The 11450-nt window shown below is 40.4% G+C and overlaps 1 protein-coding gene across 2 annotated transcripts; it reads left to right on the top strand.

Annotated features, from left to right (window-relative positions):
* The first annotated feature begins 1614 nt into the window (after positions 1–1614).
* On the top strand, positions 1615–10889 carry uhrf1 (ubiquitin-like with PHD and ring finger domains 1). Of its 2 annotated transcripts, XM_086161610.1 has the most exons (17): positions 1615–1724; positions 3152–3314; positions 3925–4191; positions 5163–5317; positions 6503–6718; positions 7196–7311; positions 7528–7714; positions 7972–8095; positions 8313–8420; positions 8620–8724; positions 8861–8967; positions 9044–9206; positions 9300–9437; positions 9695–9803; positions 10124–10272; positions 10402–10500; positions 10611–10889. In XM_086161610.1, exons 2-17 carry the CDS (start codon positions 3162–3164, stop codon positions 10755–10757), a joined length of 2343 nt encoding a protein of 780 aa, XP_086017736.1. In that variant the 5' UTR covers positions 1615–1724; positions 3152–3161; the 3' UTR covers positions 10758–10889. The 2 variants fall into 2 exon arrangements, with proteins under 2 accessions (XP_086017736.1, XP_086017737.1); XM_086161611.1 differs by lacking the exon at positions 1615–1724 and having other exon boundaries at positions 2853–3314.
* Positions 10890–11450: the final 561 nt, after the last annotated feature.

The following is an 11450-nucleotide window of genomic DNA, read 5'->3' as shown; positions in this document are numbered from 1 at the left end:
ATGATCGACTGTTGGCCATATCCTGGGTGGAACACCCCCACCTCCCACCCAGTGACAGCTGGGATTGATTTTGATCCAAGTCTGTGACCGCAAGATAATAATGAATAGCCAATTGAATGAACAGAGACACTCGGAGTGAAGTGATAAACCATAAAAATGTTTGGCAAGACAATTAAAAAGGGAACAAATAAAATGAATCCCAAATCTGGCCAATTGCTTGCAGACATGACACCTATTAACAACTGATTTCCTTGTCAGATAACTCTGTGGATATAATGTCCACAAAGTTATCAGCATTGTAGAATTTTCTTATCTGTATCATTTCCCAAACCACATCATGAATGGCCATATTTCATTGTGAAACCTTACATGATTGGATTTGAAGACATATTTCTAGAATGGGTCAGAATATTAGCAGTGAATCCAGGGGCCTTTTTTGTCATTGTCAATTGATTTACATTGTATTTTTCTTGAATAGGCCAATCCATACTTCTGATCATTTAATACAGCTGGAAAAAATAAGTCACTGCATTATATCTGTAATTTTACTTTTTCAGAATCAGGATCAGAATTGTTTTATTCGTCAAGTCATTTTACAACTACGATGAATTTGCTTTGGTTAACAGTGCCAAACAGACATGTAACAGATATTAAAAAAATTAAGTGCAAGTTGGCAAGTTATGAAAAGCAGTGTGATAGAGCATTATTGATGAGGCAGACTGCCATATATATACATATATACTGCTATATATGTAAATATATGGTTACATTTTTGTTAGCATGGCAAACAGGAGTTTAGTTTTTTTTTTTATAAAATGCAAATTTAACTAACTTTAAATATGAATGCAATCTTTTATTTAGCACGGTACTTTTCATTCATTGTGTGACATTTTTTTAGTAGCACTTCTCACCAAAATATAAAGCTATGTCTGTAAAAAACTGTTTTTTTTGTGGGGGAAGGGGGCTGATGTTAGATTAAAGTTAAATTGTGAAATAAGTCTTGAGGTTCAAGAAAAACCTGTGTTGACATTTACAATTTTAGCAGCGGCTTCAGGACGGACACGCAGGAAAGCCATTTTAGTTGCCTGAGAATTAATGCAGTATTTAATGATGTGTTATTAAGCACGCAATTTATAAAAGCAAACATTTAGATGCTATTATCATCAAGACTCAGCTATTTATTCTAAGGGCCCTACTTTATGCTGAGTGCTCATCATTCAATTGCCAACTGAACAAATGGATTACTTATCAAGAATATGTAAGTATATTTAAGTGGATTCGTTATAGTTTCACGTCTTTACACGATTGTTTGACTAAATAAGTAAAATGTAGACGGAAACAACAGCACCACCGAGACAACGCGGTTGTTTACCAGATAAGCCCATCTGTCCCGGTGCGAGATTAAGGCGCGTAGTATCGCGATAACTGTCCGGAGTGCGGCTACATCCACGAGAAAGTCGTTTCGCGCGCTGGAACTGAGCGCCATTTACATTCGAGACTGACAGGGCAATCGACCAATCAGCTGTCGCGCTGTACTCACATATAGCCAATGGGGAAAGAGTGTTTTCAAAGCGGGCGGGATAGCAAAGTCTTGAAGAATAACTCATTGATCAATATCCAGCAAGGCACAGAATTGTCCGTGCAGTCCCTGTTAAAGAAGTAACTGGGGAAAACTTGCGCTTTGTTCTTTGACCGTTAAGTTCTGTGTTTCACGAACTTGTCAGGTAAGGGCCGTTTTTCAATATGCAATAACTTTGGAAGTTTTGTTCATTGATATATACATACACATATATCCCGCAGCTAGCTTACTACGGTTAGCTAACTTGACAAAGTCGCACCTCGTTTCTGGTGGTCTTACTACCCCTTGTTACATCGCCAGTCAAATGTGAAATTAAAAGTTTTCTATCTCGGAGACGGTTTTCCTGCACTTTTATTGTGAATATATCTCCTCCCGCGGACCCAACTGAAACATCGAACGCTCTATAACCTCAAGTTTTGACATTGTTTATTGTATCGTCAACTCCGGCAACTGAGTGGGTGGTGAAGTTGATTAATGCTACCGTTGTTACCTTTCGGTGATTTATTCTTGTGGCTTTTAAAACAAGCGATGCGTCCAAATTTGAAATATTGTTTGCATTATACCCCTGGTGATAAAGAACAAAAAAACACTACCCAATTTTTTTTTTTAAATTAAAATATAATTTTTTTTTTGCACTCAAAACTGTTTTCATCTTGGAAAAATATCCGTTGAAACTGTTAACTCATTTCATCGCATGTTGAACAATAGGAAATTGCTTTTAATATTGTTATCCATCTTAGTTCGCTCCCTGCGGTTAATCTATCTCGACCCCGCAGTCACCAAGAAACTGGCCCGGGCGTAACAATCGCACAGCGCGGTTCCCCCGCTTGTCTTTTTACGCACAGATAAAGCGCCGTGTGCGGTGTCCGCGTAAGAATTACAAAAACACTACCCCCTCCTTAAAAGAATATATGGCCATATTTCGGCGTGTTTTATTGTAAGGACGACGGCACATTGTTTGCTAGCGCTCCCTCGCGTCCGGATGTGCCTGGTTTTAAAAGCGCTGGGAGTGGCCTGCAGCGCACTTTCCCGCACTGTATTTAAATCAGCTTGTTCCCTCCCTTTCTGATAGTCGGCAAAAGTGACAGCTTCGCCCCGCTGCAAGGAGAACAAGCCGTCGTTAACTCTTTTGCTCCTCCGTGCAAACTTTGCAAGGCATCTGCACATCTGGGCCGTTCACTTTTTGTCCTAGAAATCTTGTTTCTGCGACGCCAGAGTAAATTTTCCTTGCACGATAACGCCACTTGCCCTGGTGGACGAGCTGTGTCTCAACTGTGTTGTTTTTTTTTTTTTTCTGCAGCTTTTTCTGTAGATCCACTTCATAATGAAAGTGAAGTGTTTACACTGTATGGCCGGTAATGGGAACCTTGTTGCTTCGCTTCCTTGTTGAGCTCGGTTTTTAATCTTGCAGAAATATAAAGAATAAAATATGCCTACCTGCTGTAGGCTGTTTTTTTTTTTAAATCACATTTTTTTTTGTTGTTCCATGCCTGAAATGGTAAAATTCATCATTTTAACTGCACTTGCCGTGATATAATGACGGACTCTATAATGGTTTGGCTGTTGGCACAGGGCAGCTGCAATGTGGATTCAAGTGCGAACAATGGATGGGAAAGAAACCCATCGGGTGGATTCCCTGTCGAAACTCACCAAGGTCGATGATCTGCGCGTGAAAATTATGGAGCTCTTCAAGGTGGAGCCGGAGAGGCAGAGACTGTTCTACCGTGGCAAGCAGGTGAGGCCGCTGAGACGGGCCTGTGGTATCCAAGCTCTTTGTTGTATTTTGAATTTTACAAGGGGCCCTCTTAAAAATTAATTGTTTTTATATATATATATATAAAACGTATGGGTGTCGCTTGTTTACATTACATCCTAAGTGAGATATAATTCAGTTGTAGATTGATACCACTAAGGAGCTCCACTGAACGCCTCAGGAGGTCTTTCCTACCTGAGGCTATCAGACTTTTTAATTCCTCTTCCCTCAGCTGAAGGGAATCTTCAAATCTTTGTACTTAAGATCTTAAAACACTTGATAGCCTTAACTTTGACAATTTATATTTTATTGTATTTCTTATTCTCCCTCCTTCCTACTTTTATCTATTATTGTTATGTTTTTGCTTGAAACTCTGGCACAACAATTTCCTTCGGGATAAATAAAGTTGCTCTTCTCTTAATTGTAGAGTTGCAACTGCTGCTGTTTAGATGTAAACAAGAAATGGCAGAAATTGTTTAGAAACGGAATATGTTTATGTTGAACAATAATTTAAAGTTGTGAGGAAATAAAACACGTCACTACACAGGTAAAGCAAAAATTTAACTTTGAAGTTTTCTGTATTTAATTTCAGATGGAGGACGGACACACCATCTTTGACTACAACGTTGGCCTAAATGACATTGTGCAGCTCCTTGTTAGACAGAAATTGCCTGCTGTTGATGTTGTGAAAAGCAAGGACAAAGAGGCCGAGCTCTCTGACTCGGATTCCGGCTGCGGTTCAACCCAGAGTGAATCTGACAAGAGCTCAACTCACGGCGAGGTCGAGGGTCAGACTGCGGGTACCTCTGCCCAAATAAACACACCAGAGCTCATTGACCCAGGATTTGGATTCTACAAGGTATTTTTTTTATTCTGTTGTAACCACTTATGATGTAACTCTTGCATCGAAGGGAAATGTGACAATTATTCTGATAAGTGTTGAAAAGCCACTTGTCACCCGGAGCCGGAGCTCATTAGCCTCCATCTTCCATATGTGACCAATGAGTCCCAGTAATATGACATCAACGTTAGCTTGATTAGCAGTGTGTGTCATTTCTCGATTTCCTAGAAATATGTGATTTATTGGATTTTCTCAGTCATGCCTGAGAAGTTAACTTGATTTGAGGAAACAAACAGGCCTTTTTTTGGACAGATGGTGTTATTTTTAGTTTTTCCTCTTTTTTTCTTGAAGTTCTATGGCTGTAAGAAACAAATTCATTGGAATTTAAAGGAACTCCTACAGTTAATTTTGCTTCTTCAATCGAATAAGTTATTTTACGCATCCAATCAACAGCACGATGTACTGCAGCAAAGTACTGCAGTCATTCATTTGCAGTACTGCAGTCAATAAAGCATTTAAAGTAACAAAAATACACAGAACTTGTAGAAGTGAGTGTGTGCTTGTGTTCAATATTACTACTTTATTATTGGCAAGTAATGCAAAGCAATGTGAGAGTTTTTTTATTTATTTTTTATTATTTTATAAAGAATCTGCCCAAGTCATTGTTTCTTCATTAATGCAATTTAATCTACAAGAGAAATGTAATGTGTTGGACACTCTGCAATGTCAGCTCTATTTTTGTGGTGATTTTCATTAGCACTGCTCAGCAGTCCTTTAACTACAATTATCATTTGTCATTCATATAAATCGCAGCATTCTTACCGTCCTTTTTGTCGGAGTTGGGACTCTGCACTTGCCATTCTTCGGTTTTAAACACTGGGGCTGAATGGCAATTAATAAGAAAGAACCCGGTCGTCTCAAAATTGTGTCCCTTTCAACAAAATGCTTCATATGCTTTTACCTACCTGATGAACTGTTTTTCTTCCAAGGTCAATGAGTTGGTCGATGCAAGAGACTTAAACATGGGCGCCTGGTTTGAGGCCCAGATCATAAATGTTACGAAGACTGCAAAAACTCCTAAAGAAGAACCAGCAGATGGGCAGCCTGTGGCGGAGGAGATACTATACCACGTGAAATATGAAGAGTAAGACGCACTATTTCAAACCACGACTATTACTGTCAAAGATCTCACATGCAAAGAATAAGGAGGGCCTGTGTCAACTGTTTGATTACAGAAGGGTGTGATGGCCTTGAGGAAAAGGCCACTATGGCATTCTGGTTTGCCTTTCTTTTTTGGTTCCTCCCAATTTTCTCCAGTTTCAAAAAGGCATCGGTTTCAGGCAGCTGTGCGCAGTTACCAAAAAATGGGTCGGGAGTCATCACCCTGTAGTTAAAAAATGGCAAAATGTAGAGCACTTGCTTCTGTGCCCACAAATGCCACCTGTTTTTATATTATTATTTAATTAACAATGTTTTTTTTTTGTGACGACAACTTTAGGTTTGACTTGGAAAATTAGCATTGCATTTTTTTTTCCCCTCAATTTGAAAATGCTACTTCGCCCCGCAGTGTAACTGTTGCTGCTAAATTGAAATAGCAACATCAGACATTTCAGTGCTGTCCTTCAGTTGAGCTTTTTGTTTGCTGTATATTTAATGTGGGGTGTATGAGAACAGAACAGAATGCATCAACTCAGTCACAAGTATAAAAAAAAAAAAAAGATTTTACTCAGTTTTTAACAGATGATATGAATAGATAAGGCTAATATTATGTGAGAATGTATTATTTGCATTGCTCTGGGTCAGAACCCTTGCTACTTAAAAATATGTTAAACTAGTTCAAGGGACGGGTCGTCGGAATGATGTAATACACGTAGCTATGGAGGAGCATACCGGGTAAAAACGTCTTTACTTATCTAAACCAAAAGTGCTTGACTGCCGGGGAAACCCAGCTCTGCCTCCACAATGTTTGGTTTGGTGAAATATTCACGCTCGCAATGAGCGCCCACTTTAGATCTTATCTCGGCGCAGTCGGTTATAGGGTAGAGTTTAGCTATGGAAACACCGCGTAAGCTCGCTCGAACAAACTTTGCAAGCCATTGCTGCTCAGTAACGTCAACCATTTGGTTTGCATTGTTTCCTGTTCAGGTCCTTCATGAAAGACTGTCTTTCACTCGGTAATTGAGCTCGAAAGTGTGTAACCTCTGGAATAACTTGGTTCCTGAGGTGTAGTGTGGTACCAGAAGTCGACCCTGACCGTTCAACACATGGACAGTCTTTAAGACTCCTCTTTGAACTGCTTTTTGATATGTGGAAACACTTCTCGTCACAGCTACCCAGAGAATGGAGTGATCCAGCTGCTGGCCAAGGATGTCCGTCCCAGGGCCCGCACCGTGTATCAGTGGCATCAGCTGGAGCCTGGAATGATTGTTATGGTCAATTACAACCCAGATGATCCCAAGGAGCGCGGCTACTGGTATGACGCTGAGATCCAGAAGAAAAGGGAGACGCGCACTGTGCGGGAAATTTATGCCAAGATTATCCTTGGGTAAGATGATTTCTATACCACATAGAAATAAGACCTCTTTGGCGTTTTTCTGAAGCAAAGTATTTGCTTGTATTTTTTTTTTTTTTTTTTGGTTTGCTTGTTTATTCCTGTAGTTACGTGTGCACTGTGTTAGCATTTTAAACTTAGCAAAAACCACCTACAACAGGTCTGTCAGAGGTGTTCATTTCTATCGTTGATGATGTTTGAACTAATGTTGGACCGCGTTACTTTTTTAGACTGGTCTAAGACATCATGTTTAACTTTGCATGCCATTAAATTATTTTGATGACGTTTTAATTGTCATTAACAAAACATCTGCTTAATAAATGCGAAATACACGCTAGACCTTGAATATCACTTGCATTCATGTATGGATTGATAAATGATGAAAATGAGTGATTTCATTTGTTTGACTAAAGATTCAAAAAAAATATTTGAACAGCCTTAATCAATTTAATCAAGTTTCTTTGTTAACAGTGAGGCGGGTGACTCTCTGAATGACTGCCGGATCATGTTCCTGACTGAAATCTACAAAATTGAGGAGCCTGGTTCCCTAAATAACACTCCATCAGCATCTGATAGCCCTCTTAAAAGTAGGACTCTAAAACAAAGTGCAACAGTTTTATTAATAGCATTTGGCCCAGAAATGATCTGTATTTTTGCATGCTACTACTTCATCAGTATTTAAGCTCCCAGTCTTGTACAGTTAATCTTGATTTAAATAAATGGAAAAGCATTCCTTCTTAAAAGAATCTGCACAATGAAACTGGACATGTGACTGACTCAAATGATTTTCATGCGTCATTCAGGATCCAATGGACCAGAGTGCAAGCACTGCAAGGACGATCCCGATAAAAACTGTCGCTGGTGTAACTGTCACATCTGCGGCATCAAGCAAGATCCTGACAAACAGCTGCTGTGCGATGAATGTGACATGGCTTATCACACCTACTGCTTGAACCCTCCACTCACCAACATCCCAGAGGACGAGGACTGGTCAGTATTTTTAGTCCATACAGGTGCTCTGAGATTGATTCGGCTCGAAACAAAGCCTTGTCAAGCACACTGCTCGGTTATTACCGTCTTGGCCGAGCTGTAAACCAAAAATCCTCGTCGTGATTTAAATGTTGTGGACTACAGATATGAAGCTTCAGTTTTGTTCAGCTTTAAATGCCAGCTCTGGGATTCTCTGCTTAAGTGGTGGTGTTTTTATGTAACCGCATGTTCTCAATGCTTTGCGTGACTGATCTCAGGTACTGCCCGTCTTGCCGCAACGACACAAATGAAGTCGTGCGTGCCGGAGAGAAGCTGAAGGAGAGTAAGAAGAAAGCCAAGATGGCTTCTGCCAGTTCCTCCAGCCAGAGGGACTGGGGCAAGGTGAGGGCTGCTGCGCTGCTGCTAAAAAGCCCCGTTAAAGCAAGCAATGAATAAATAAATAAACCACTATACGCATAAGTGTGTAAGATTGTGACCCTTGTCTAGAGAGTTAATTATGTGGGGGAAATTTTATCATTTAACGGTCATCTTTTTCAGTTCTCTTATAAAGTTCTTAGTAGTATCAACTCCACAAAATGTTTGACCTCCGTCTTTCCAGGGAATGGCATGCGTTGGCCGAACCAAGCAGTGCACGATCGTCCCATCCAACCACTATGGCCCGATCCCTGGAGTCCCCGTCGGCTCCCTGTGGAAGTTCAGAGTTCAGGTCTGTTTATCAAAATTTTAAATCCAGAAATTACATTTTGGCCGAACAATTCTAGGTGCTACGTTCAACTTCATGTCTGCTGTCCTCTTAGCTAGTGTTCTTTATTATTATTATTGCGGAATTCTTTGGCAGAGATCTCGTTCTTTATTTGCTGAAGTTTGGTTCACCCCGTTCTTTTTGTTCCTTCGATTTAATTTAGGTCAGTGAGTCTGGTGTCCACCGGCCACACGTGGCTGGCATTCATGGCAGGAGCAATGATGGGGCCTACTCTCTGGTTTTAGCAGGAGGTTATGAGGATGATGTGGTGAGCTGCCATTTTCTTTGTTTACAGTAAACTGCTTATTTGTTGTGAAGCGACAAGTGTTTGAGTGAAATGCTTTACAGGGAAGAAAAATCCTTCATTTTAATCTTTTCTTGTGGTCCTGGATATGACGTTGCAGGACGATGGGAATGAGTTTACGTATACTGGCTCAGGAGGACGAGATTTGTCCGGAAACAAAAGGACTGCTGAGCAGTCATGCGACCAGACTCTCACCCACATGAATCGGTATGACCGTCGAGAATAAACCTCGTCTCTCATCGGAAACAGTCTCGAGATTTTAACTTCCTCCGGTTTCCAATAGGGCGCTAGCGCTCAACTGCAATGTTCCCGTCAATGACAAAAATGGAGCACAGGCAAAGAACTGGAAGGACGGCAAACCAGTGAGGGTCGTGCGCAGTTGTAAAGGTCGTAAGCACAGTAAATACTGCCCCGAAGAAGGAAACCGCTATGATGGAATATATAAGGTAAGAAAGATCACCGTGTATGTTCGTTTTGGTAGTTTCAGTGAAATGTTTGACTCGGTCATAATCCAAGCCGTACCCATTATTTGGTTCTAGGTGGTCAAGTACTGGCCGGATAAAGGCAAATCTGGCTTTCTGGTTTGGCGGTATCTCCTTAAGCGTGATGATGATGAGCCGGCACCATGGACCAAAGATGGCAAGGAACGCATCAAGAAGCTTGGTCTCGCTATGCAGGTGGTTATATTTATTGTTCTTTTATTCTACAGTATGCAAATTCTCCTCGTGCAACATGTTACATTGTTTGGATGCGATCAGATAATGATATTCAGATTCACAGCGAATGCTTCAAGGGTTAACTTAAATCCGAACTTGGTTTAAGAGAAAGAAGTCATTCGAACCTCTCGAGTGTTTACTAGATTGGAGTCAATGTGCGCTACTATGGATTAGATTCTGATGTGCACATTGCAAAAATCAAACCATCCTCTCGCTAGTATCCTGCGGGCTATCAGAAGGAGAAGGAGAACAAGAATGAAGTGGAGGAGGAGGAGGGGACTCCCAGCAAGGCAAAGAGGAAGAGAAAATCCCAGAGCAATGGATCAGGTTGGTTGTTTTTAAAACATTTCCAAAGCTTACAAACATGATGGAAACAGAAATCAAATCACCTCATCGTGTGCAGAACTGTGCAAATTACAGTTTGGAGGCATTTCTGAGCAGATTTAGCGGGGCTAGTTGTAAACAGTAGGAGGAAAAAATGACTCAATTCATTTAAATACTCTTGCTTCAGTTTTGTAGAGGTTTTAAGTTACCTTTTATACTGGTTTCCCAGCTCAGACCTTATTTGTCTATCGTGCTGATCGGGGACCATATTTTCTACCCTGAAACTCAATATTGATTAATTTACAAGTCCGTCTTTTCCACAGACTCCAGCAAGTCACCACCAGGAAAATCTCCCAAAAAAGTCAAGGTAGAGGTTTATAAACTTTCTCAGGAGCAGAAGGCACTGATCAAGGCAGACAATCCAAACAAAAAGCTGTGGGATGAAGCAATGGAGTCATTGTCCCTTGGGCCGGTGAGCATATCTTTATGTTAGGTCTGCATTTACTTGAATCTCGTGTTTTAGAAAGGCCATTTACTTCTCCCTTCCACTCTTTGGAAAAGAGCAGCCGCGATCCCCATTGTTATATTTTTGTCGCTGCAGAAATTCTTGAGCAAAGTGGAAGAAGTTTTCCTCTGCATTTGCTGTCAAGAGGTGGTCTTTCAGCCCATCACCACAGAATGCCAACACAACGTCTGCAGGGTAAAGAATCCTTTAGAACACACCGTAAAACAATTAAGTTTCTACATTTCAAAGCACTACACTTACACAAATAGCATCTTCCGCTAACAATAGTTTTCTTGAAATTGCAGGAATGCCTTCAGCGATCCTTCAAAGCAGAAGTCTACACTTGCCCGGCCTGCAGGCACGACCTGGGCAAAAACTACTCCATGACTGTCAACAAATGCCTGCAGGATATTCTTAATCAGTTTTTCCCTGGGTACAGCAATGGGCGATGATCACTGGGTCTGTCTACTTAGCCCTGAAGGAAACACAATATAAACTGTAAGGGGAGTTTTCAGTAGAGACAATAAAGAATCAATTTCTTATAATATATTTTTTAATGATTATAAAACTACAATTTTTGTGGACTTCAGTGCTACAATTTTTTTTTTTTCCCCCTAAAATCTGCCATCATATGTAGTTAATGATTAATGAAAGTTTGTTACCACTTATACCATTACTCCGTTAATACTTTCAAACCCTGGTTTAGTTTTTCTAAATGTGCAGGAGTTTGTTCCATTAACTAATGCTAATGTTATCCATTATCTGAAATTTGTTGCCAAACTAACACCTTCTATTTTACCTCTAGCATCCTGAAAGGAACATAAAGTCAAATGTGGTTAAGCCGTTTGCCCAACTGAATCCTTTTTTTTTTTTCATGGACATGAAAGAACTTTTTGTTATTTGAGCTAATGTTTGGCTGGAACCGTTCATTTTAGTGCAATTTTCTGAAAATCTGCAGTTTCTGTTTTGTTGTCCGTTAGGCATCTCATGTGGCTGGGTACTTGTACGTACTCAGCACTGTATCTCAATTTACTGTTTTCACACACAGCGCAGCTTGATTTCCTGTTAACGTTTGACAGACAATGTAATGGTGTCAACAAGGCTAACCAGACAGAAGGCATTTTGTCCTTCACTGCATGGTCAGA

The sequence above is a fragment of the Fistularia commersonii genome, chromosome 16, assembly GCF_037954325.1.
Source record: "Fistularia commersonii isolate RoL2024-O1a breed Wild chromosome 16, RoL_Fcom_v1.0, whole genome shotgun sequence".
NCBI classification, from domain to species: Eukaryota; Metazoa; Chordata; class Actinopteri; order Syngnathiformes; family Fistulariidae; genus Fistularia; species Fistularia commersonii.
The sequence above is the reverse complement of the archived record's forward strand: the minus strand, read 5'-3'. Positions and strand labels throughout refer to the sequence as shown.

Excerpts from the sequence above, each read along its gene's own strand:
- uhrf1 (XM_086161610.1), top strand. The coding sequence starts at position 3,162 with ATGTGGATTCAAGTGCGAACAATGGATGGGAAAGAAACCCATCGGGTG. Across the intron at positions 3,315-3,924 it reads TGTTCTACCGTGGCAAGCAG|ATGGAGGACGGACACACCAT; the intron begins GTGAGGCCGCTG and ends ATTTAATTTCAG. Across the intron at positions 5,318-6,502 it reads TACCACGTGAAATATGAAGA|CTACCCAGAGAATGGAGTGA; the intron begins GTAAGACGCACT and ends TTCTCGTCACAG.